Raw genomic sequence first — 27,920 nt, 5'->3', positions numbered from 1 at the left:
TGTATGGATTTGTCCGAACGCAGTGACGCCTCCTTGAGAAAATGAAACTGAAAACTGAAACTCATGCATGCTGGGTATTTTCGTGTCTCCATAACCCACCGAACACTGACATGGATTACAGGATCTTTAACGTGCATAATTATTTGATTTTCTGGGTGCATATACACACGAAGGGGGTTCAGGCACTAGCAGGTCTGCACATATGTTGACCTGGGAGATCGTAAAAATCTCCACCCTTTACCCACCAGGCCTTTACCCACCAGGCGCCGTTAGGCTACCGAGATTCGAATCCGGGACCCTCACACTGAAAGTCCAACGCTTTAACCACTCGGCTATTGCGCCCGTCGACTGATACAGCCGTATACTGTTGAGTTGAGTTTAGTTGAGTGCATACGCTGACACGTTATGATAAGTCTGCATAACACGTATGCACAGAATTCGAAGTGCGGAGTGAGTGGCCGGGCCGGGGGGAAGGCATGCACACAGTGTGGTCCAATTTTAACTTGACGTGTCGCGAGCTACGTTCACTGTGCCATAGCTGCCGGGTGAGGTGACGCCGCTGAAGGTGACAACTGACAATAACGGATCTGTACGAAAGGGCGTATGTCCCAGTATATGCGACTAGATAAAGATAAGCCGGGGGTATGTATGTGTGTAATTTCTTTACAGTGATTTCTTCATTGCAGCTGTGCATGTTTCATTACCCGCTATTTCACTGGGAGGTTTTGCACTGATGTGAATGTGAAACCTGACCTGCGGCTTTGTACTTGCAGTAACAATGCGTGTCTGTGGGTGTCCAAATTCGTGAATTACAATTCTCAAAGTAAGTAGCCTATACGGCTGTATCTATGGGCTTACTGAGTAGGCACTGAAGAACTGACCTAAACCCTGATTACTGTTTATCATCAATTGACGACAGAATTATATCGTACTGATCAAGTAAATTGTGCTTCCCAGTCAGACTTATGGAAAAGATAACACTGACACGCCTGCTACAAATGATGGATCTACATCAGTGCTCATGAGTCAATACCCATATTGCGCCGTGTGGCAGTCGGTGATCACTGACATAGCTGAGCAATGCACGACGATTAACACTGATCATGAAGAGTTAAGTACTGTACGAGAATTTGGTCGAAAACACGAGAGAGAGAGAGAGAGAGAGAGAGAGAGAGAGAGAGAGAGATGCATACATACATACATACATATAATGTGTGGTGTGTGTGTGTGTGTGTGTGTGTGTGTGTGTGTGTGTGTGTAGCTGGTGACTCAGCTGACACAACTGAAAATTTACTTTTTTTTTTTTTTTTTTTTTTTTTGCAATCGTCCCAATGCGGCCATGGCTGACAATGCTTTAAAACAAAATTTCCAACTTCTCCGTCCACAGACAAACTGAAGCCTTTATCATGATTATTTTCCCCGAATGAATTAATTATGAACTAATACATTATGAATGCCAGAATATGAATTTATGAATTAATAATGGAAGCTAACTGGTGGCGTATATTTTGGCTGCTCACTGCAGAAGTCTGTTTTACAATGTCCTTATCTGGGACAACAAAACCATTTCCACCACTACCACTGCCACAACTGCTGCAACTCTGAAAAACTACCCGCCGTGTAAGCAAGTGGGCTCCACTCATAAAGCTTTTCTTGCTGTGTGCATAGCATCTGACCGACAAGGCTTTGAACTTCGATCGACACTAAAATAGCAAAACCTGTCCAACCCGTGTTGTTACGTGTTCCAAGGCTACAGAATAGTGTGACAGGTTGGTATGGGTTTTGGTCGGGAAATCTTAGTTGTGAATGGAAAACAGACTGGATGATCATGTATCATACATCTTTTTTTTCCCTACTGTATGCATGGTCACATCCCATGCACAACAAGAGCCTCGTTGAACTCTCCACAATCTTGCTTTCGTTTGCACGCACGTTTTTTTCGCGTCTTGATAGCGAATGCAATCAAGTTATGCACTCACGCGCTTATAAAACATGTACACAACAGTAATCAGAGACACTGATAAGAATAAATCCTTTTTATGCGATGAAAAGGCTCTATCCAAGTTTATGGATTGCTTTTGGTAAGGGAGAGGGGTTAGTGGAGGGGGTTGTTTACGTGAGTCTCTGCGTGGATTGTGAGAGCAGGTGTGTGGTGTTTGTATACGTATGTGCATGCTTTGCCCTGCCCACTGATGCGTTATATGTGTAAGTCTCTGTGTGCACATTGGTGTCAGTGTGTGCATTTTTACTTTCTTTTTATTAATCATTTTTTTTAGTTGCCATTTTTATGTCACTGTTTTGCACAAACCTAGTGCAGGCTTTCGATGCCTGATCAGATTGTTGGGTTTATCTGAAGATCAGACATCTGTGTGTGTTTGCATGGCTGAAACCTGACAGAATGACACAGAAAATGAGTGAAAAAGCCCAGAGGTAGCTGTCAGTTGGCTCTACCCAGGCTGGCAGCCTGTTGTGCAAATGTTTGTAAAGCGCTTTGAGCGTGGTCTCTGACTGAAGAAAGGCGCTATGTAAGTATCCACATCATCATCATCATCATCATCATCAAGAGCATGCCCAAGAACATGCACATGATATGAATAGATGTTAAACTGAACTTGAACACACTTTTTTTTTTATCTGGGTATGTCACATAGTATGTGTCTGTGTTTGTCACTTTGTGTGTGTGCATGTGAGTATGTGTGCATTTGTGCTTGAGCTTGCTTGAAATCCATTCATTTGCAACAGTTAACCTAACATTATTTCTGTGTCATCTTTCTTTTTAAACCAGGCTAAAATGCTGCTGCCAGCATCAGACACCAGTAGGAAACAGCAATGACAGCATTTCATGGGTGGACTGAAGTGAAGGGGATGGGTCAGAAGGTGTAATGGTCAAGATCCAAGCCCTGATCAAATTTATTGTTATTCAGAGTAATAGCCAATTTAATAGGTCGTTAAAATATTTAAATTAATCTCTGGCAATGTATTTGTATAAATTTGTATTATTCTTTATGTCACAACAAATTTCTCTGTGTGAAATTTGGGCTGCTCACCCTAGGTAGAACGCATCGCTACACTGACAGCTCCTCCCATTTTGGGGGGTAATATTTTCTGCCTGCAGTTTTATTTGCTTTCTTATTCATGTACAGTCTATTTCACCTGTTTCAGTTTCAAGACAGGTGTCATTGCACGCAGACTGATCCCTATACACTATACCACATCTGCTGTAAAAAACAAAACAATAAAAATAAATAATAAAATAAAAATAAAAACAGATGCCTGATCTTCACATAAACCCTGGCATTGTTTTCACCCACTGTTCATATTTCAACCCCATTGCAGTCCAGCAGTAAAAGGAAATAATATAGATTGCTCATTCAATGTTTAAGACTGCCTGAGCTGCAAACATCATCGTTGCAACCTTATTCCACCCAAAAAAGAAATGATCATAAGAATATGTCCCCACAATTGTCACTTGACACCTATCAACTGAAAATAATAAGTTATTTATTTGCTTGTCTGTTTGGTAGTCAAGAAAATTTCCAGAATGAGTGTTTCTGTTAAGATTAATATATATATATCTGTCTGTCTGTCTGTCTGTCTATCTATCTTTCTATCTGTCGATCTATCTATATATCTGTCTGTCTATCTATCTATCTATCTATCTGTCAATGGTTTTCATGAAGAAATATTGGCCATGTAAAATAGTTTTGATTACACATACTTAACCGTGACCCAAGTAGTGCAGACTCCGGCAGGGGTGGAAAATTTCCTTGTTTTTGCATTTTGTATGATATTAAAAGACAGATGGATTGTGTGTGTGTGTGTGTGTGTGTGTGTGTATCTGTTTCCGTGTTGCTTTCTTTTGTTTGTTTTGATTTCAGATTTTCTTTTATCCTTGGGGGAGGTGTGGAGGGCTGACTGTGAATCAAGTGTATTGTTTTGCTGTGTTCTTTTCGTTTCAGAATCATGCTGAGTCGAGGGACATGTGTGAAGATTGTGGTGGTCAGTCTGCTGGCCGTCACTGCTCAGCATGTTGCACGATTTATGTAAGTGCATGTGTGGGGTTTGGGGGGCACGGGGGTGTTTGTGTGTGTGTGGGGGGGGGGGGTGCGGGAGGGTGGCGGGGGGGGGGGGGGGGGGGGGGTTGTGTGTATATGCGTGTGTGTTAGTGTGGTTTTGTGTGTGTGGGGGGGGGCAGGGGGGGGGTTGTGTGTATGTGTGCTTGTGTGTGAGTGTGGTTTTGTGTGTGTGTGTGTGTGTATGGCGGCCCCATAATTTGTACATTCCGGTTCAGTTGCTTTATCCACATAGACACACAAAAACGCAGTCACAGACAATCTCTCTCTCTCTCTCTCTCTCTCTCTCACACACACACACACACACACACACACACACACACACACAGTAAGAAGAATATTCCTAACACCCACACCTAGGTTCTTTTACTACTCAGCCAAACATTGAAAGGAGGGGGGGTAGGAAGGAACCTGAGACTGCTGCGTTTGTTTGCACTAGGCTTAGACTTACTGTTCAGGTTGAACAATACAAGGCATTGTGTACTGAGCTTGTTTAGTGAGTGTGTGTGTGTATGTCTGTGTGTGTGTGTGTGTGTATGTATGTCTGTGTGTGTATGTGTGTGTGTTCCTCTGTGTGTGTGTGTGTGTGTGTTTGTGTTCCTCTGTGTGTGTGAGTGTGTGTGTATGTATGTCTGTGTGTGTGTGTGTGTGTGTGTGTGTGTAATGCAATGAAATGAATTTTTATTTCATGAGGGTAGTGGAGAAGCACATCTGCTTTTTGACATCTAGCTCTCAATTGTGTGTGGGGGGGGTGGGGGTGGGGGTTCAAGTATTGCGTTTCCGTCACCTGACCTGGAAGTTATTGCAGTCACACAGATGGATTTCCATTCCTTTGTCCTTTTTTTCTTTGTCAGTGCGTTTTTATATCTCCCTTGCCCCTTTCGCCCCTCCCACACCTCCTCCACCCCACCCACCCCTCTCTCTCTCTCTCCCTTGCTCCCCCACTCCAAGTAAGTGAAACCGCGCTGACATGATAATTTTTGGGAAAGAAAAAACAACAGATGTGTGTACACACCCATTCACAAGGGGCAAAAGGCCTTTGCTGAATAAACCATTCATATTCGTGTACCCCCACTCTCTCTCTCTCTTACTAGATGATATACAGTATACCTGTTTTAAAAAAAAATGTATGTCAGTTAGCTCGTTTATCCATGCCATGCTCCACTGCTCTTTCTCCCCTTGCCTTTTACCTTTCTCCTTTCTCTCTCAACATTATTTTTATGTTCTTATACATGTGTATGTTTCTTGTGTTTGTTTGTTTTTTTATCAATTATATAACCATAATGTTTAAACCTTTATTATGCAGTATTGTGTAGACCCTATTTAAGGCAGGGTACTGGATGTGAAAAGATTAAAATGAAATAAAAAGCACACTGGTGCTAGTCTGTTGATGGAGTCTCCCGTCAGACCAAAGGATGAGTAGGCAGGCAGGCTTCTCTGTCGGTGTGCGTCCTTATGGGAGAAGAGGGTCGTTCCGACATTAGCCTGGTTGCCTGACCAGCACAGGTGACTTTTTTTTTTAGTGAAGAGGAGTGCTAGTCTATTATCCTTTGAAATAAAGCATTCTGTCTTGTCTTGTGTTGTCTTGTCTCTCTGATGTAAGTCCTGTATACACCACAGTTATGATAATGATGATAATGATATTAATAATAACTAATATGTTGCTTAATGTTTCTTTCTGTGGATATTTATTTGTCTGGCTTCATTTCTTAGAAAAGTCCATGTTCATGGACCAAAATTTTTCATGGAAAGTTCATTTGGTATGGAAAAAACATACAATGCAGGTTCAGTAATTGTGTGTGTAACTCTGCATGAGAGAGATTTTTGCACATGCAAATCTAAACGAGTGTAATTCTGTTCAGTCATGGCAGTCAAGGTATAAATGTCCGTGTAAAATTATCATGATAATCTTTTTGTCAACCTGACTGGATGTCTGTTGATCTGTGTTTGTCTGTTTCAGGGTACATGTGGGAATGTTTTCACACTTCTTTAAACACTATCCAGGACCATGCAAGAAAGTGGAAAACATTCGTAAGTTATCGTCAATATAGTTAGATTTTTTTTTTTTTTTTTTTTTTTTTTTTTTTAACGCAAGAATGTTGAAATGTGTTGGTTTATTTTAGATGATTCAAGAGTCAGTGTTAATCATCATACCAGTGTCAATTGAAATCAGATGGACATGTAAAGTTTTATTGCATGGGGTTTAAGACAATGTATGTAACGAACCTCACTAAATCAGCAGAATAAAATTAAAGGACTACATTCCCAGCCAGAAACAAAACAAACTGATCACCTGCGCCATTTGTTGCTGTAATGCAGAGAACAACTGCCTTAAACAACTGTGCTATTGGTTAGTTTGATATCCCTTTTCTTTTTCTTTCCTTCATGTTGTTAACACATTGCACATTGCCAACTCAACTGTTGGGCATTGGACCTGAGCTGGCTGGATTACTAATAATTATTCTTAGCTTCATGGGTTAAAAAGGTGTTTGAAATATTTAGGTGATTTGGAGACCTGCTTGAAGATGAAATTAGATTCTTTGTCTCTCATTATTGTAGGGGTAGATAAACCTCAGTGGTCGGAGATTTGGAGACATTCTTCAAGAAAAATTACATTTATTTTCTGTTATTCTGATTAGGTATGTTGCTTTGTATCTTTCTGTGCATCACCACCCCTGCTGCCTGTGCCCAGCAAACCCACTTCCCATCTTGTGTGATATGTGCATCACCACCCCTGCTGCCTGTGCCCAGCAAACCCACTTCCCATCTTGTGTGATATGTGCATCACCACCCCTGCTGCCTGTGCCCAGCAAACCCACTTCCCATCTTGTGTGACCCCCACCCCCTCCCTTTCTCTGTCTGCCTGCTCTCCTGTCTTTCTTTCCTGTCTTTTGCTTTCTCTCTGTCTCTCTTCCCTTCCATGATGGCCCATTTACCTGCTTTTTGTGCTTTTTTTTTTTTTTTTCCAAGAAAACATTGAATATTTTGTCGCTTTTTCTGAACTTAGTAATTGGGCATTTTTCTTATACGTGGTATTTTTAGCACATTAGGCACATAACTTGCCAGAGGTTGTTATGCCTGTTTTTCTGTTTTTGTATATGGTTTTGTGCATTATTCGTGATTATGTTTCTATTTAGGTTATTTTTATTTTTATCGTCGGGCGAAAAAAATGGTCTGTCATCACCAGAAACGGATAAGTTTTAGGTTTATGTGCATGACTGTGACTGTACTCATACCTGGTTTCCTCTCCCAAGTTGTTTTTTTTTTTTCTTTTCAGCTGTAGCGTTTAAGCCACAATAACACAACATCATAATGACATGTATCTATACATGTGTCTCTGTATATACATACCTCTGCCCTGGCCTGCATCATCAGCAGACTTCCATTGCACTGTGTATTCATGACTGCAAGTCCAGACTGGGCCTGCAGAGCCACCCCTGTGTGCACTGATAGCTGCACAGGCACGTCTTGATTGAGACTGAGAGACAACAGTCATGCATGTGTCACAGACTTCACCACTCTTAATTTCTCCATCTGGGATAATCAAGTGATTCTGATTCTGATAACATATTACAAGTTGGAATCCTTGTTGTTGACAGACGCAATAGCTGAGTGGTTAAAGTGTTGGACTTTCAATCTGAGGGTCCCGGGTTGGAATCTTGGTGGTGCTGGTGGGTGAAGGGTGGAGATTTTTCTGATCTCCCAAGTCAGCATATGTGCAGACCTGCCAGTGCCTGAACCCACTTCATGTGTATATGCACGCAGAAGATCAAATATGCATGTTAAAGATCCTGTAATCCATGTCAGCGTTCGGTGGGTTATGGAAACAAGAACATACCCAGCATGCACACCCCCAAAAATGGAGTATGGCTGCCTACATGGTGGGGTAAATAAACAAAAACAGTCATGCACATAAAATGTTAAATGTTACATGTTTGTCTAAGTGTGTATGTGTGCGTGCCTGAAATATGATTGAACGACACAGGAAATGAATGATGAGCGCCCAATGGCAGCCGTCAGTCGGCTCTACCCAGGTAGGCAGCCAGTTGTGTAAATGACCCTGTGTTTGTAAAGCACATTGAGCTTGGTCTCCAACCGAGGATAGGCGCTATATAAGTATCCATATCTATCAATCAATCAGTCCTCCTTGCACCAGGAGAAGTTAAAAGATAATACCAAACTGAACTCTTAAAAGATAATACCAAATTGAACTCAACAGATTTAAGATGTTTCTGTGTGCAGAGCCTGGGAGTGAAGACTTCTACACCCTGCCAGATGGGCTGACCTTCATCAGTTCGGTCAGTATTCACTCCCCACCAATTCTCCAACCAACCTTTTTTTTTTTTAAAAAGTCCTGGTGTGCTAGATTTCGGTGCTAATCACTTTATGTGTTGAATAAGTTTCAGTTTTTTTTAGAAAGCGCTTCTGTTTTCAGACAATCCATATATGCCACACCACATCTGCCAAGCAGATGCTTGACCAGTAGCATAACCGAACTTGATGAGTCAGGCCTTGAGTGCATACATATATATTTGTGTACCTGCCAGAGTGGATTTCTCCTGCAGAATTTGCCAGAGGACAACACTTGTCTTGCCATGGGTTCTTTCTCAGTCCACCTAGTGTGTCATGCACACACGACCTCAGCTTGTTGTCTCATTCAAATGACGAGACGCTCAGTTTGATTTTCCAATCAAACAGTGGAGAAAGGGCAAGTCCGGGATTTGAACCCAGACCCGCCTGGACACTTTATTTGCAGTTAAGTGTCTTAACCATTCTGCCACCATCCTCATGTTGAATAGACATTCTGCACAAGTATGGAAACCTGTTGAAGCAAGACAGCAAGCACAGTTAAGTGTCTTAACCATTCTGCCACCATCCTCATGTTGAATAGACATTCTGCACAAGTATGGAAACCTGTTGAAGCAAGACAGCAAGCACAGTTAAGTGTCTTAACCATTCTGCCACCATCCTCATGTTGAATAGACATTCTGCACAAGTATGGAAACCTGTTGAAACAAGACAACAAGCACAGTTAAGTGTCTTAACCATTCTGCCACCATCCTCATGTTGAATAGACATTCTGCACAAGTATGGAAACCTGCTGAAATAAGACAACAAGCACAGTTAAGTGTCTTAACCATTCTGCCACCATCCTCATGTTGAATAGACATTCTGCACAAGTATGGAAACCTGCTGAAATAAGACAACAAGCACAGTTAAGTGTCTTAACCATTCTGCCACCATCCTCATGTTGAATAGACATTCTGCACAAGTATGGAAACCTGCTGAAATAAGACAACAAGCACAGTTAAGTGTCTTAACCATTCTGCCACCATCCTCATGTTGAATAGACATTCTGCACAAGTATGGAAACCTGTTGAAGCAAGACAGCAAGCACAGTTAAGTGTCTTACCCATTCTGCCACCATCTTCATGTTGAACAGACATTCTGCACAAGTATGGAAACCTGTTGAAGCAAGACAGCAAGCATTCCAGATAGTTTCCCACCCTCCCTGTGAAATATATAGAATTACTGAGAGATCAGATAAGTTCCCTGCCTTCCTGTGAAATATATTGATTTCTGGCGATAGTGTCTGTGCCGTGTGCTGAAAATTTTGAATTAACTGATGCATATTTTCTGTTGTGTCAGAGAGACGCATGAAGTACACCCACTGAGGAAGAGTGAATATGAAGAAGGGTGCAAGTCTTGTGTGTTTTCATCATGAGCATGAACCCTGCTTGCTGCATAGGTCATACTGAGAACATGTGAATTATTATTTCTCTTAAAGCACCACATATTTTATACTGTCTGCCCTCTCTCCAGTCACCACTTTCTTCCTATCCCTGTCTCCCCACAGTTTCTTTTTCTTTTCTTTTTTTTCTTTTTTAAAAGATGCGGGGTTCCGAAAACAGTGAAATTGGGAATGCACATAGATGAGTACACACACACATGCACACACGCATGCACGCACACGCGCATACACACACGCACGCACACATAAAGTCCTTTTTCCTCTCGTGTTCACAGGGGTTTCGTGAACAGTGCATGGGGCCAAGTATTGATGAACATTTTCGCCAACACAAGATCAAAGGACGTATTTACCTGTTTGACTTCAAGAAGGTGAATGAAGGTGTGAAGGAGTTGAAGATAGCATCCACTGAAAAGTTCAATGCGGACACTTTTCATCCCCATGGGATCAGCGTTTGGGAGGACAAGAAAGCAGGTTACTATCTTCATCATTCCCGTTATCATCGTTAACACCTTCATTGTGACTGAATCTTCATCATTCCCGTTATCATCGTTAACACCTTCATTGTGACTGAATCTTCATCATTCCCGTTATCATCGTTAACACCTTCATTGTGACTGAATCTTCATCATTACCATTATCATAGTTAACACCTTCATTGTGACTGGAGCTTCATCATTACCGTTATCATCGTTAACACCTTCATTGTGACTGAATCTTCATCATTCCCGTTATCATCGTTAACACCTTCATTGTGACTGAATCTTCATCATTACCGTTATCATAGTTAACACCTTCATTGTGACTGAATCTTCATCATTACCATTATCATAGTTAACACCTTCATTGTGACTGGAGCTTCATCATTACCGTTATCATCGTTAACACCTTCATTGTGACTGAATCTTCATCATTACCATTATCATAGTTAACACCTTCATTGTGACTGAATCTTCATCATTACCGTTATCATCGTTAACACCTTCATTGTGACTGAATCTACATTTCCAAGGAATTACTGCCATCTGTCCTCAGACTGATATAAAATGTTTCTGGCCCTTAGTTTTTTAAATGAATCTTTCCAGTATAAAAATTGTTTATTGGAATTTATTATTAATTCATTTGAATATTACCTGCTTGAACATTATGATTTACCAGAATGTATTAGTCATTGATATGAATCTTACCTGCATAAACCTGCATAAACCTTGTATATCAGTTTTAATTGATAAGCCTGTACCTTTGTCAAAACTAGTTTAATGCTGTATGCGTAAGTTGCATAGTTTGTATTTGTTTCATATTTCCCCCTAAAGTCTGTTTTCAGAAGAGAACAGTACACCTTTTTGACTCACTTATGTAAACAAAGTGAGTCTATGTTTTAACCTGGTGTTCGGTTGTCTGTGTGTCCGTGGTAAACTTTAACATTGACATTTTCTCTGCAAATACTTTGTCAGTTGACACCAAATTAGGCATAAAAATAAGAAAAATTCAGTTCTTTCCAGTCATCTTGTTTAAAACAATATTGCACCTCTGGGATGGGCACAAAAAAATAAATAATGAAGCCTAATTATATGCAAACTGCATTTACTGTTATATTTATATTTTTTGTATTCTCTAAACTTGGCACTTTGATCTGATATTCTGACCCAACAACAAGAGCAGTCATTATTATCATTTTTTGTTCAAACAGGAACTTCTTTTGCTAAGCATGGAAGTTTTATTTATTTTGCAAACGTTTTGGTGCAGATAGTAAAAAAGGTAAATTACCCTGTGCTAGGGGAATTCATTTGCTTTAAACTGATCTTTCTCATCTTAAACATTACATTTTGAAATTATACTCAGTACATAAAAAAGCTTGGATTTTTTTTTTTTTTTTTTAAAGTGTATCACAAGTGAGTCTTGAAGGCCTTGCCTCTCTTGTTCTTTCATCTTATGACTGGTATTACAAATATGTTTATCGACCTTAAAGATTGCTTTATTACCCATAAAACATTACAGAATGGGGGCTTTGGGACTAGAACTGTAGGCGATTCCACACATTGTCTAATACACAACTCTTCATGCGCCCAGTCTCCATCCAAAATGTATTCAGGTGTATCACGTTCAGTGGTTAAAGCAGATATCCAGTAGTACCTTATCGTATTCTCAGGTCCCCAGTTTGTAATACGCCTAACCATCTGTGATTGCTTCCGTTTGATTTCCTGTAGATCTGGAAATTTACAACTCCACAGTTCTGCTTTTCAAAAAAAAAAAAAAAATCTTTATCTTTAAATATATATATATGTAGATAGAGATATATACAGATAGATATAATTTTCATTGAAGCCATAACATGGTGCATGTGGAATCTAGTTACCAAGCACAAGTAACACAATGGTGCGGACTGTTTGCAGGTCACCATGTGGTGTTTGTGGTGAACCACCCCCATGAACAGCCCGTGGCTGACAGGATTGAAAAGTTCATCTTCGACCCGGACAAGCTGGAGCTGAACCATCATTCCTACTACTCCGGGGAGGCCTTGAAAGTGTGAGTCCACCTTGTTGTGCCTGAGCCTAAATTTTCCTTAGTTCATGTTCAGAAAGTCAGAATTCATGTGCGGACTTTTAAGTTCAGAACTGAATGTGGTCACAATGTTGGACTTTTAGTCAGAGGGTCCTGGGTTCAAGTCCTGGCTGCAGCACCTGGTGGATTAATGATTGGGACTTTTCTCATCTCTGTGGTCACAATACATGCAGACTTCCAGGGCCTGAATCCCTTCATGTGTATACGCATTTCAAAGATCAAACACATGTTAACCCCTTGAATGCTACTGACTAGTACACTCGTCAATGAAGGGCTGTGACCTCACTGAAAAAAGACTGAACCTAGAGGTCCTGAGATGCCAACTGTTATAATTTTGTCGTATTTTGTTTTACTCAATCGCAGTTTGTTCCGATATTACACCAATGTCACAATTGTTCTGACAAGTTCATTTTCAACTACATAGCATGGTCACATGTTTACCTGTCATAACATTACCCAGGTGCTCTAGGCCTATTGATCACAAGGCCAGGGCAGTCACTACCAACCTTGGTCTCACATGATGATGCTCAGTTAATTGCATGCATGTTTACATTGAAACAGCATTGAGTGGACCAATCAGCTCAAACATTTGCCCAAACAAGAGAAAATGTGGCTAAATCAAGTTGCATCTCAGTTGAACAGTGTCTGTACCCGGTGGATAAAGCTTGTAGATAAAATGTACATTTGCTGATGTGGCTCAGAGACTGAGTGTTCCTACTAAATTTCTTGATTGTTCCCACAAACACTTGACAGGGGTTGGCATCTCTGGAGGCCAGCATGTCACTCACCATTCTGTGTTGTCCAAAGAAAAAATGGTGGCTGACATGCTGACCTCTAAATTCTGTCTGTTCTCAGTACGTCCATTCTTCTTCTTGGGACTGCATTACTTCTGTTCAACAAAACCATTCACACCACTTGAATTACCTCTGTTCAACAAAACCATTCACACCACTTGAATTACCTCTGTTCAACAAAACCATTCACACCACTTGAATTACCTCTGTTCAACAAAACCATTCACACCACTTGAATTACTTCTGTTCAACAAAACCATTCACACCACTTGAATTACTTCTGTTCAACAAAACCATTCACACCACTTGAATTACTTCTGTTCAACAAAACCATTCACACCACTTGAATTACCTCTGTTCAACAAAACCATTCACACCACTTGAATTACTTGTGTTCAACAAAACCATTCACACCACTTGAATTACCTCTGTTCAACAAAACCATTCACACCACTTGAATTACCTCTGTTCAACAAAACCATTCACACCACTTGAATTACCTCTGTTCAACAAAACCATTCACACCACTTGAATTACTTCTGTTCAACAAAACCATTCACACCACTTGAATTACCTCTGTTCAACAAAACCATTCAGACCACTTGAATTATCTCTGTTCAACAAAACCATTCACACCACTTGAATTACCTCTGTTCAACAAAACCATTCACACCACTTGAATTACCTCTGTTCAACAAAACCATTCACACCACTTGAATTACTTCTGTTCAACAAAACCATTCACACCACTTGAATTACCTCTGTTCAACAAAACCATTCAGACCACTTGAATTACTTCTGTTCAACAAAACCATTCACACCACTTGAATTACCTCTGTTCAACAAAACCATTCACACCACTTGAATTACCTCTTCAACAAAACCATTCACACCACTTGAATTACCTCTTCAACAAAACCATTCACACCACTTGAATTACTTCTGTTCAACAAAACCACCCACACCACTTGAATTAAAAGCATACAAACTGTACGAACTGCACTTCACCACACTGACTCATTCATCAAGATCCAGCAATGCATGTCAGTGTTAGGTGGGTTATGGGAAAAACATTGCCAACATGCACTGTCCCCAAGACAGGAGTGTGGCTGCCTTCATGGTGGGGTGAATCATTTGCGTAAATGTCCACTTGTGCATGTGAGTGAATGTGGGAGTTACAGCCCACAAATGCAAAAGAAGAGGAAGGAGAATAGCTCAGAAAATTCTAAAATATTTCTGATGGCATCTAATTACCTGTTGCTCCTATTATCTGTGGATTATCAGATGGGATTGTGAAACCTTCACAGTATTTTGCTGGGTAAGTGTCCAGAAGAAAACTATTATTTCAGTGTGACATAGCTATAAGTCAGGTTACTGGGGGTTTTTTGTGTTTGTTTGTTGTGGGTTTTTTTGTTGTTGTTGTTTTGTTGTTGTTTTTGCTACCCCATTATCTGCACCACTTCAGTGGCATTACTCCCATGTTGTTTATTCTGGGTCACACACACAGCCACACCCTGGTTCATCTGTCATAGTCCCAGCACTGGCAGTCCACAGTTATAGATAAGGAGCTATTGATATTAGATGATATTATGAGCTATTGATGTTAGTGGAGTGATAGCCTAGAGGTAACGCGTCCACCTAGGAAACGAAAGAATCTGAGCACACTGGTTCGAATCATGGCTCAGCCACCAATATTTTCTCCCTCTCCACTAGACCTTGAGTGGTGGTCTGGACGCTAGTCATTCGGTTGAGATGATAAACCGAGGTCCTGTGTGCAGCATGCACTTAGTGAATGTAAAAGAACCCACGGCAACAAAAGGGTTGTTCCTGGCAAAATTCTGTAGAAAAATCCACTTCGATAGGAAAAACAAATAAAACTGCACACAGGAAAAAAAATTTTTTTTTTAAATAATAAAAAAAAAATAAGGTAGTGACGCACTCTCCCTGGGTAGAGCAGCCTGAATTTCACACAGAGAAATCTGTTGTGATAAAAAGAAATACAAATATATACAAATATTAGGTCGCCAGGGGGCCGCACACCAGAGGAGACTCTGCACTGCTTCTTAGTCTTTTCAGTGGTGTTCAGTAGTGCCTGTTCTGATTCAACATACACAGGACACCGCCTACTAAATAAACCCCCGACTGATGACAGTAATCACTTAGTCACAGAGCCAGACTGAGTGAACATCTCCTTCAGCGTGGAGACCACCAGAAGTGGAGGGGGATTGAAACTGAGGTCACCATGAGAGCAGGGCATGAAAGGCCACAGAATGATAAGGTAGTTTACTGTAGTGGTTGGAAATTACACAATGGATGTCTGACATTTCTCCTCCTTCAGTTTCATAATGTATGTAAGCTGTTGGGTTATTTCTTGTTCGTTTGAAAGTGGAGGAAACACTCAGTCTTTTTTTTTTTTTTTCATAAAATTTTGGACGTTTTGTTTTCAATATTTCAGTGATGATGAATAATGATGGGGGTGATGACTGATGAGGCTTCTTTTGGGTTCCATTTAAGTGCAGGACTGCTTCAACAAGGCTGTGCGCATAATATATCGGGCATCAACCAGGCTGAGAGTTATGGACACCTGTAGTATTGGTCAGGACATTTTAGCAACATTCCCAAAGATGCATCCGTGAAGTGGATGACCTTCAACACTGGTTGCAATCCTCCCATTTTAGCCTGTACCACACTCAGCTCGGAATAAGAGCTGGACATGTGCCAAAAAAGACCTACTGTGACTGGGTTCAAACCCATATCCTCCCAGTTGTCAGTCTACAGTGCATGATAGTCTGGACTAGAGTTATACTTTTAACTCCAATCCCTATATATAGCACTGCAGTCCTGACTGGTGCTAAGTAATTAACTCCAATCCCCATGGTAGTCCTGACTGGTGCTAGATAATTAACTCCAATCCTCATGGTAGTCCTGACTGGTGCTAGATAATTAACTCCAATCCCCATGGTAGTCCTGACTGGTGCTAGATAATTAACTCCAATCCCCATGGTAGTCCTGACTGGTGCTAGATAATTAACTCCAGTCCCCGTGGTAGTCCTGACTGGTGCTAGATAATTAACTCCAGTCCCCGTGGTAGTCCTGACTGGTGTTAGATAATTAATGCCAGTCCCCGTGGTAGTCCTGACTGGTGTTAGATAATTAATGCCAGTCCCCATGGTAGTCCTGACTGGTGCTAGATAATTAACTCCAGTCCCCATGGTAGTCCTGACTGGTGCTAAGTAATTAACTCCAATCCCTATACATAGCACTGCAGTCCTGACTGGTGCTAGATAATTAACTCCAATCCCCATGGTAGTCCTGACTGGTGCTAGATAATTAACTCCAATCCTCATGGTAGTCCTGACTGGTGCTAGATAATTAACTCCAGTCCCCGTGGTAGTCCTGACTGGTGTTAGATAATTAATGCCAGTCCCAATGGTAGTCCTGACTGGTACTAGATAATTAACTCCAGTCCCCGTGGTAGTCCTGACTGGTGCTAGATAATTAACTCCAGTCCCCGTGGTAGTCCTGACTGGTGCTAGATAATTAACTCCAGTCCCCGTGGTAGTCCTGACTGGTGCTAGATAATTAACTCCAGTCCCTGTGGTAGTCCTGACTGGTGCTAGATAATTAACTCCAGTCCCCGTGGTAGTCCTGACTGGTGTTAGATAATTAACTCCAACCCCCGTGGTAGTCCTGACTGGTGCTAGATAATTAATTCCAGTCCCTGTGGTAGTCCTGACTGGTGCTAAGTAATTAACTCCAATCCCCGTGGTAGTCCTGACTGGTGTTAGATAATTAATGCCAGTCCCCATGGTAGTCCTGACTGGTGTTAGATAATTAACCACTGACCAGGGTTTGAGGCCCTGTTTCTGGCATGGTGTTGTGTCTTTGAGAAGGACACTTTACTCTGATTTACCTCACTCCACCCAGGTGTGAACTGGTACCTGACTTCAGTTGGGGAAGGCTGAAGCAGTGGAGGGAGAGGATTAGGCCCCGCCTTCCTGTGCCAAGCCTTAGGCACAGTGGATATGAAAGCACTTCCCTGATGACCATAAATTGCTATGGGACCTTTAACCTTTAAACCCAGAGCATGTTAGTCCTGACCTGTGCTGCTCCTTTCAGAGTGAACAACATTCATCACACAGGAGAAAACAGTTTCTATTTCACCAACTATCATTACCACTCCTCCAAAACTGGACGCCTGCTAGAAATCTTTCTGGAGCTTGCGTGGACCAATGTGGTGTACTATGATGGCAAAGACTACAGGACAGTGGCCGATGGTATTCTGTCTGCCAATGGCATAGCCATGTCCTCAGATGGGAGGTAAGATACGGAGAGATGTATGGTAAGTCATGCAGATTTTGGGACAGTGGTGGGGAAATTACTGAGCCTGTTATATTAAGCGCATTGTGGCTGTAGATTGTAGCACAGCCTGCACAACATTTTCTGCTTTGGTGGCATTTATACACTGCATGTTGCACATTGCAAGCAGCCACCGCTAGATGTCAGGTCTTCTAAAATCCTTCCTCCGGCACCAGTGTTCAGTAAAGAAAATGCACTAAAAGTACAGCATTGTTATTTCACATTCTGAATTACCAAGAACTGAACATGATCTGTCACACTATTTTGAAACTGCAGAACAGAAAGAAAAATACCACACACAAAAAACAACTGAATTTGATGCAGTGAACTAGTCTTTTTCAGTGGGTAGCTGTGCCGTTGTGTTTGTTGGCATCCAAGCGGGACATGTTGTGCAGCTTATGATGGACACAGTCCTGTACTAACAAGTGCGATGCTCTGACACAAATGAGCCCAGCCACATGGATGGATGAATGGATGGGTTGCAGCGTCAGTGATGTGGTGGCAGTGAGCGGCAGCAGTTTTTATGTCAGCAACATGTTCAGCGAGCACAGCTGGGGGCGGATGGTGGTGGAGGTGTTGGGGCTGCTGCCCTGGGCCAGCCTGGTGTTCTGTGAGCATAGCCTGTGCCAGGAGGTGGCCATAGGCCTGATGGGTGCCTGTGGCCTGGCCACTTCTGTTGTCGGGGATCAGCAGTGAGTCCCCCCGTAGCTGTTGTCCTGCCCTGCCCCACTCTGCAGTGGATGCATGAACTGGTATTGTGCCCATTCTGTTTTGTTCCCAAATCACTCAGGTTACAGTTTTGTATCATATGTTTGTTTACTTGGATGCATGAACTGGTATTGTGCCCATTCTGCTTTGTTCCTTAATAGCTGGGTTACAGTTTTTGTATCATTTGTTTGTTTTCTTGAGCAGCTTTCAGGTTTTTTGGTGTTTGTTGAAAGGTTTTAGAGTTTCTTGTTGGATACACCCAGGTGAATTTGAATTGTAATGCTGCATGAAGTTGGATCTTTTCCTGTCTTGCTTTTGTTTGAAATGACTGGTTTCAATTTGTGGTGCTGTTTTTGCTGCTTCTTTGAGGTATTTTAAGGTTTTGATGTTTTACATAGTGTTTTGTTTGGTATTTTGTTGTTTTATCCTTTAAACCTCTTGATTTCAGCATGTGCTTTTACTGTTTTAAGATTTCACCCAGTGTTCTCCTTCCGTTCATTTCTGCAGACTGTTGTAAAAAAAAAAAAAACCCTGTTCTTTTGTGCTTTGGTTTGTTGATTTCTGCATGTGTTGTGTTTCTGCCTGAATATTTGCCTTTGCTTGCCTCAGTATTTCTACACTGCATGCCCAAGTTTGCCACATAATGTAGGATTAGGCATTAGTGGATCAGTCTTAACTGTGAAATTTCATTACTGCATGGATATTGAAGATAGTTGTTGTAAGAATCCAGTGTTGGTCTATGTTAGGTTTCATTACAAATATTCATGAAACCTGTTGTGAACCACTTCTGGGTTCTTAATTAAGATAACTTACCTAGTATCTTGTAATTCATAGTGTTTACCACCGTGTTTACTGCATGTGCTTTGATTACTTGACATTTGTTTCAGCATGGAGTGTGTCATGATTTGATGGGTGTTATCCTGTGCTGCGTTTTGATCAGTTCTTTTGCTTCATTGTTCATGGAGTTTTGACTTGAGGTGATATTGTCCTGTGTCAAAGTGATGTTGCTTTTTATTCTGAGAGACCCCATTTCTGTACATTTTTTGCAGGATGATATCAGAGGAATGATTCATGGATCAAAGGAGTTATGTTTGTTGACACCTAACAACCTTTGTAAATTGTTCAGAGTGTAATACAAGAAACCATTATTGGTCAGATGATCATTTACATTGACAGGTATTCTGTATAATTTGTAATGCTAATGATTATAAAGTGCAAGTCATAGATCAATGTAATTGTAATGTTTCAACAGATGCAGCTTCTGTGAACAGTTTGTATCCCATTAACTTTTACATTTGTTTGCAGATGAAAATGCAATACTTTACCAACAGTCTCACTCATTATTTATAATTTATATCATAATGTTATATTAAGACCAACACTCAAAAGAAATGCATTCTTTGTACATCACAATGTAATACTAGAGACCAGCAGTATTATACATTCTTTGCATGTGGTACTGTAATAGCAGAGAACATTTTTATTTTTATCATTCACTGTTATTATATATATATATATATATATATATATATATATGTGTGTGTGTGTGTGTGTGTGTGTGTGTGTGAAAGGATCTGTAATTGATTATTGCTCAGATACTATAAAACAATACCAAAAATTAAATAACTAAACCAGTTCAGTGCCAGATGATTTTGTTAAAAAAAACAAAACAAAAAAACATATATATGATATATATATATATATATATATATATATATATATATATATAAAGTGCTCCCCTTACCAGGAAATTTAAGGGAATTTTGAGGATTAGCGGTATTAAATTTTGAAAATTTCGAGTACAAAAACTATGGTAGATACAGGAAGAACGTAAACGTTTCGTGAAGGAAAATGAATGTAGATTCTGAATCCGGGCTTTTTTCCCCCAGTAGTTTGCTTGAAGATAACTGGTCGGGCATTTGAAAGTGGTGATAATGATTTCTGTGCAACAAAAAAGTCTATTTCCACCTCCACAAAATGGCATCCATAAAGAAAATTACAAGTACAAAGATAAGATAAGATAAGAATAACTTTATTATCTCCACCTAAAGAAATTTGGTCAGGTGCATTATCACAACACAGACAGGTAAGCAATATGGAGACCAGAACTGGAAAAAAAAAAGAAAAAAGAAAAAAAAAACTCCAGCTATGAGGAATATAACGAATACACAAATGTAAAAATATCACATGCACTGTTTCATGCATTCATTCCACACATTGCAGGTAATAGTTTAAATGTAAAAACAAAGAATTAATAAACATTAATTTGTATATAATCATGAGCAGAGCCTACTATATTGCACATTGATTATAATAATAAGAATAACTTTCTTATCTCATAAAAGATAAATTGCATCAGGTGCGGCAAAACACAACCAGATAATCAGCACACGAAACATATGTTTTCAAATAAAAGCATTTCACATCGCTTTAAAAACATTGCAATAATAATTGTTACATCGTAATTACTAACATAAAAATATTTATGAAAACAAATCACAACTTGTGTACATGTAAGTGTATGACTGTCCCAACAATGGCAAACATGGGTACTGTCAACATAAAAAGTCACTATTCTCAGAAACTGAGCAGTCAGTCTTTTTGACAGCTAAGAGCTTCCCCCAGTTAGAGGGTGAAGTTCTTTGATGACACTCGCTCCCTCCACTTTGCACCTGTGCCAATTGAAGTGTCTGCTATACATCTTATCTGCCTCCTCTTCAAATGAGTCAACCATCAGGTTCAGTGACAAAAAGTGTTAAAAACTTAAGGCTAGACACTACAGTCAAATAATGACTTTTTTTCTCTCCGACTATATATCTCTTTTTTTGCCTGCTATGTGTATCACCATTTGTGGATCACAAAAAAAAGTGTTCTTAGATTTCTGTGAATACCCGTTGCTATGGAAACAAATCAAAATGGCCACCAAACAATGTATCAAAGAAATCAGGTTTGTGGTCCATGTGGTGCATGCAGACATGTTTTGCTTTGTGGACTTGATACACAATGACATTATCCGCATTTTCACGTGAGATTGAGTTGATTCTTCAATTATTGTAATTTTTATGAATTTTTGAAATTTTGGGTATTGTGAAATCCTCAAAATTTACAATGGGTAAAAAGATTGGAACTGCTATGAATTAAAACACAGAGAATATTTTCATACATACTCGTGACAAAACTTCAATAACATGTCATAAAACAATCATTCAAAGTCTCATGGTTGTAGGTTTACTCATCATTGAGCAAGTCTAAGGTATGTTGTCAAGACCAGAAACTTGACTACTTGCATTGAAATTGAACAAAATAAACACTTTCGTGATTCAGCAAGCAATCTTTATTGGCTGTTGTTGTTTTTTTATTGTTAAAGATATCTTTACAGTGGAAAACTTATGCATATGATATAGAGATGTTCCAGAATCAAAATCCATCAAAAACCCAAAACATGAAAAATCTTCATTTTGATCTCTTTAGCACTGCCGTGTCCCCCCTTAAAGCACATTTCACATTCAGTGCACTTTCAATCGTGTTTCATGAAAATCGTGGAGCACTGGCAGTTGTCTATTTCTGACAGTATGCATTGAAATTAACAGTTCTCTGATGTCAAACTGCCATGCCAACTTCCACACCCTCTGGTTGGCATTCGACCTATCATCTTTCATCACTCCTCTCCCTCTACTCTTCCTCTTCGAACACTCTCTGCACATAATCTGTCAGTCATAGTTACCTGCTCAAAAACGTTGGCTGACTGGCTAGACTGAATTAGAATCAAATAGGTTAGCAGCTTTGTCACTGTCATTGTCACTCCCCTTTGCGTTCAAACATATCATCAGACAAGAGAGAACCTTCTCCAAGAAGGTTGTAGCTATCCATAGTCATAAGCACAGCTTGCAAACTCATGTAAATCTGCTGACTGGGACCACTTTCTTTACTGGAAAAAATTTTCAGCGCCTTTTCTTGCATATGAAGCAACTCCCTTTCCACGCACATTCCACATGATCCAGTTAGCAAATCATTGTCGAGAAGAAAGGGGTCTTCTACCTGACATACTCATTAAATAGTATTTTTATAGTCCAGACACATCAAACTAATCGTTCATTCTTTTATGTCCATGGAACCAAAATCCGGGCAAGGACAAATCGGAACATATGCTTATTATCAGTAGACATCTCATAGGCACAATGGCAACACTTTATGCAGGATGTCAGCTGATGTCTTACAGGCACTGAACTGGTTAAAGAAATCAAATAAATGTGCACTTTTATAAACAGAAACTATAAGCCCTCCCTGTTATGTTTTTTTTCTCTTCCTGCAGATACATCTACGTGGCAGCAGCTTTGGGGCGTGAAATCAGGGTGTACAGGAGGAACCCAGACAATTCGCTCAGATTGCAACAGGTAACATCTTACATGTCAACCTTGGGAGGGAGGGCTTATGTCATTCTGTTTGAATGTTGAAACATCTCATTGAGATTGCAACAGGTAAGATTTCATATGTCAGCCTTTGGAGAGAGGGTTCATGCCATACTGTATGAATGCTGACGATATCATTTGGTCATCAGAAACCTAAAGATACTGGTATTGGTGTAGCTGCTGGGTACATACGAGGACATATTTGTCTCAAAATTGAGATTGCACAGGAAGATGTTTTCTCACTTGGCCAGCAAGAAAAGAAAACCATAATCTGCAGAGCCTTGTGTGATCATTCTCACTGACTGTTTCAGAGTGTTGTTTTCAGCCGGCTGAAATCAAGGAATGAAATCTTTTTTTTTTTTTCTTCTTCTTTTTTTTTTTTAATTATGAGAAGAAAAAAACAGGAGTGTGATCAGATATAGTTTGACTTGAAACTGTTACATTGAACACTGATGTTGTGCACCAGCTCCACCTCATACCCCTCTTCATTAAAATGTAAGTGGATCACCAGGGATTTCTGGTTTATATTTCTGGAATGACTTTGCTGTGGAAGCTGGGTGGAGTTGTTCACGGTCACTGTGTTCCACCAGATCTTCCCGCTACACACCTTTCCTGACAACATCCAGGTGGACCACAAGACAGGGGACCTGTACGCAGGCTGTCATCCCATCGGTCACAAGATCTTGGTGCACCTGGACAGCCCTATGGGTAACCCTTCTCCTTCACAGGTAAGCAGTGAGAACATTCGTACAACCCTCATGGTAACCCCTCTCCTTCACAGGTAAGCAGTGACAACATTCGTACAACCCTCATGGTAACCCCTCTCCTTCACAGGTAAGCAGTGACAACATTCGTACAACCCTCATGGTAACCCCTCTCCTTCACAGGTAAGTTGTGAGAACATTCGTACAACCCTCATGGTAACCCCTCTCCTTCACAGGTAAGCAGTGACAACATTCGTACAACCCTCATGGTAACCCCTCTCCTTCACAGGTAAACAGTGACAACATTCGTACAACCCTCATGGTGACTCCTCTCCTTCACAGGTGAACAGTGACAACAATCGTACAACCCTCATGGTGACTCCTCTCCTTCACAGGTAAACAGTGACAACATTCGTACAACCCTCATGGTAACCCCTGTCCTTCACAGTGAGAACATTCGTACAACCCTCATGGTAACCCCTTCACAGGTAAACAGTGACAACATTCGTACAACCCTCATGGTAACCCCTCTCCTTCACAGGTAAACAGTGACAACATTCGTACAACCCTCATGGTGACTCCTCTCCTTCACAGGTAAACAGTGACAACATTCATACAACCCTCATGGTAACCCCTCTCCTTCACAGGTAAACAGTGACAACATTCGTACAACCCTCATGGTAACCCCTCTCCTTCACAGTGAGAACATTCGTACAACCCTCATGGTAACCCCTCTCCTTCACAGTGAGAACATTCGTACAACCCTCATGGTAACCCCTCTCCTTCACAGGTAAACAGTGACAACATTCATACAACCCTCATGGTAACCCCTCTCCTTCACAGGTAAACAGTGACAACATTCATACAACCCTCATGGTGACTCCTCTCCTTCACAGTGAGAACATTCGTACAACCCTCATGGTAACCCCTCTCCTTCACAGTGAGAACATTCGTACAACCCTCATGGTAACCCCTCTCCTTCACAGGTAAACAGTGACAACATGCGTACAACCCTCATGGTAACCCCTCTCCTTCACAGTGAGAACATGCGTACAACCCTCATGGTGACCCTTCTCCTTCACAGGTAAACAGTGACAACATTCGTACAACCCTCATGGTAACCCCTCTCCTTCACAGGTAAGCAGTGGGAACATTCGTACAACCCTCATGGTGACCCCTCTCCTTCACAGGTAAACAGTGACAACATTCGTTCAACCCTCATGGTAACCCCTCTCCTTCACAGTGGGAACATTCGTACAACCCTCATGGTGACTCCTCTCCTTCACAGGTAAGCAGTGAGAACATTCGTACAACCCTCATGGTAACCCCTCTCCTTCACAGGTAAGCAGTGGGAACATTCGTACAACCCTCATGGTGACTCCTCTCCTTCACAGGTAAGTAGTGGGAACATTCAACAGAACCCTTGCAAAAGTCACAATGTGGCTAGCTTAAAACATGAATGCACGTACGTCAACTGATACAGGACGATTATGTGAATTTGTAAAATAACGGTGGAGAAAAATATTCACCTGACACACACACGCACGCATATATATACACACATTTGCATGCATGTACTCACACATGCACACTGCATTACTATCTCCATATTTTTTTACGATAGCCTGTTAAAATCTGGATATTCTTATTTGTCCATGCATAACTTGTCATTCACATTTTCTAATTGCAAGAGGTAGAGATTAAACATGGCAGGATGGTACATGCTTTCAAGGCCCTTCTAAATGTGACTATAATGATCTTATGCAATGACAAACGTTTTATTGAATGTTATACTCCCTTAAATTTTTTTTTTTTTTTTTTTTGGGGGGGGGGGGGGGTTGTGTTGTTTTTTGTGTGTGTGTGTGTGTGGTTTTTTGTGTGTGGTTTTTGTTTGTTTTTTTGTATGTTTAGTATTACTTTTTCTATTTTATATCATCCTGCCGTACATATTTTTTTTATAATGTGTTACTGCTTGTGTTCTGACAGGGAGAGAGAATATTGGTACTCCGAATGGTGTATATATTCATTTGCATGGATTTCACCTATTTCTTCTCCTTCATTTGTAAGCTGCAACTCACACATTCACTTGAATCTTTGAAGTAGGAGCATCTTTACCCCACCAATTAGGCAACCATACTGGTTTTGTTGTTGTTCTTTTATATTGTTCAGATAGGGTGTGGGGTGTATTGTTTTACATCATTATTCTTTTTCACTGCAGGTGCTGCAATTAAAGGTACAGGATGGAAACATCACATCAGTTCAGGAACTCTTCTATGACCATGGCGAGCTTATCTCTGCGTCCACATCTGCAACAGTCTACAATCGCAAACTGTTAATTGGGTCTATTTTCCACAATCTTGTTACATGTGATGTTGATGTTCCTTTGTAGAGAACCGGACTGGTTGTGTTTTCTCCATGAATGGATGTCTTTGCAATTCAATTCCAGTAGTCTTAGTAAAACAGGGAATTTCGATAATACCCAGGTTATATTCAGTTTATGCACAGCATATGGAGGCAATGGATGCCTCTGTTGAAAGAGGAGTGGGTTGATAACATGCCACACATTTTGATAAGCCCCATCACTGAAGCCAGTGGTGATTCAGTAATATTTACCTCTATACTATAGGTATTTTTACAGCCAAAATCACACAGGGTTTTTACAATATGCTGCTGTTTCTTGCCAGGTTATGCTTCGTTGTCTATTTTCAAAGCATCATGAGAGCTGCACTAACAGTAACATCCAGTAATTAGATTACCATACAGTGTGATCGGCTGTTGCTTCTTGTGGATTATGAAAGTAGACCTATCAAGTTTTCTGTTCAGTGGCTTTTTAGGAACATCAGTTTTAATAAAGAAGTGAACAATCCTGAAATGAATATGTATATGTACATCCTGGGGCAAACAGCAAAGCATCTCAGTGGACGTATACATACATCTCAGAGCACTGAAGAGGTTAATGCATGATGAAGATACAGCTAAGCTGAACCATCTCTATAGTATGAAAGTCATTTATGTTGTGTTGTGAGTGCTGTTAAAGACAAAATTGTCTGTAAACTTTAAGCATCCCAGATAACAAGTTTGCAAAATTAGCAGTGATCCAAACATTTTGTTTTGTCTGGAATTCAGACAGCTTGCAGCCCAGCCAGTACAATATGTGTAGATGTTTTCAGATGTGTGTGTGTGGTGGTGGGATTTGGCTGGAGTGGGATAGAGATGCCTGAGCATGACTGTCGCCAAAATATGTATTTCGACCATGACCAGTGTATATTCTTGGATAGTGAAATGCTTTTTTCTTCAGGTAGAATTCTCATTTCTGTATTTGTGTTAAAAATATTTGTTTCTCGACATATCTAATACATAATAGTTTATAATCAATATCTAATACATAATAGTTTATAATCAATCATATTTTTCTTTCTGATTTAATGATACTATGATCTTAAACATTGATTTGTTTACAGTGTATAGCAATTCCTTTGTACTGCAGTTTTCTTTTAATAATGAAGTGTTTCAATACTTAAAAGCATTCCACTGGTTCCCTATTAATAATTTATTCATATACTGATTTGTTGAATGTGTGGATACTGGATACATATAATCCTGCAATACTTAACCACAATAAACTGTTATTTTTCTGCTTGCAGTGGTCCAAGTCCCAAATTTATGATGAAATGGTTCTTTATTTTACCTGTATTGTGTATTTTTTGATGGCTTTGCACTGAACCTAAACCATTATCCGATGATAATAAGTCCTTATTCTTGATACTAAGTAGTACCAAGATGAGCACCAGTTATCATTTAATGACTGCTTATTTTTGTGCCTAGTTGGTTTTAATACTAAAATACTAAAAGCAGAGTGAATTTTTTTGTGTTCATGTTGACATTAAAATCTGTATACAAGTCTCCTTATCCCCATGACCCTGCAAACCATGTCCTTTTAAGGGAATTTCTGAAGTCATTGTATTGATTCAGAACCCGAAGTTTTTATGTACTCAATTTCAATGAAGGGTTTGAGAGAATTCATTTAATGATGAAAGGTTTGTTTTTAATTCATCAGATGATGCCATATGAAATTTGTATTTCCTTGTAGAATGCACGCTTCACCATGACCATTGTTGTGCTGTACGTTGAATGAATACTTTTGTCACAAAAGGAGTTCAGAAATATTGTGCTGCGAATGAAATGAATGTCTGGAGGTGCACTATTATTTTAAATGATCACTTCCTCTTCTTTATCGCCTAAAGTGGCAGTCCAATAGACATTTGTATTTATCACAACAGATTTCTCTGTGTGAAATTCGGGTTGCTCTCCCCAGGGAGAGCGTGTCACTATACTACAGCGCCACTCATTTTTTTGTATTTTTTCCTGCGTGCAGTTTTATTTGTTTTTCCTATCAAAATGGATTTTTCTACAGATTTTTGCCAGGAACAACCCTTTTGTTGCCGTGGGTTATTTTACGTGCGCCAAGTGCATGCTGCACATGGGACCTCGGTTTATCGTCTCATCCCAATGACTGGCGTCCAGACCACCACTCGAGGTCTAGTGGAGGGGGAGAAAATATT

The 27,920-nt window shown here is 40.3% G+C and overlaps 1 protein-coding gene across 5 annotated transcripts; it reads left to right on the top strand.

Moving 5' to 3' along the window:
• Nucleotides 1-397: 397 nt before the first annotated feature.
• Nucleotides 398-27,512, top strand: LOC143292401 (serum paraoxonase/lactonase 3-like). Of its 5 annotated transcripts, none has more exons than XM_076602639.1 (10): nt 398-565; nt 3,960-4,043; nt 6,034-6,104; nt 8,316-8,371; nt 10,101-10,296; nt 12,216-12,348; nt 18,023-18,229; nt 22,558-22,639; nt 23,245-23,382; nt 25,577-27,512. In XM_076602639.1, the coding sequence occupies exons 2-10, from the start codon at nt 3,964-3,966 to the stop codon at nt 25,745-25,747; spliced, it is 1,134 nt and encodes a 377-aa protein (XP_076458754.1). In that variant the 5' UTR covers nt 398-565; nt 3,960-3,963; the 3' UTR covers nt 25,748-27,512. The 5 variants fall into 5 exon arrangements, with proteins under 5 accessions (XP_076458754.1, XP_076458750.1, XP_076458755.1 ...); XM_076602635.1 differs by having other exon boundaries at nt 400-642; XM_076602640.1 differs by lacking the exon at nt 18,023-18,229 and adding an exon at nt 17,298-17,498 and having other exon boundaries at nt 410-642.
• Nucleotides 27,513-27,920: the final 408 nt, after the last annotated feature.

The sequence above is a fragment of the Babylonia areolata genome, chromosome 18 (assembly GCF_041734735.1).
Source record: "Babylonia areolata isolate BAREFJ2019XMU chromosome 18, ASM4173473v1, whole genome shotgun sequence".
In the NCBI taxonomy this organism is placed as follows: domain Eukaryota; kingdom Metazoa; phylum Mollusca; class Gastropoda; order Neogastropoda; family Buccinidae; genus Babylonia; species Babylonia areolata.
Note: the sequence above shows the minus strand (reverse complement) of the source record. Positions and strands in the feature narration are given on the sequence as shown.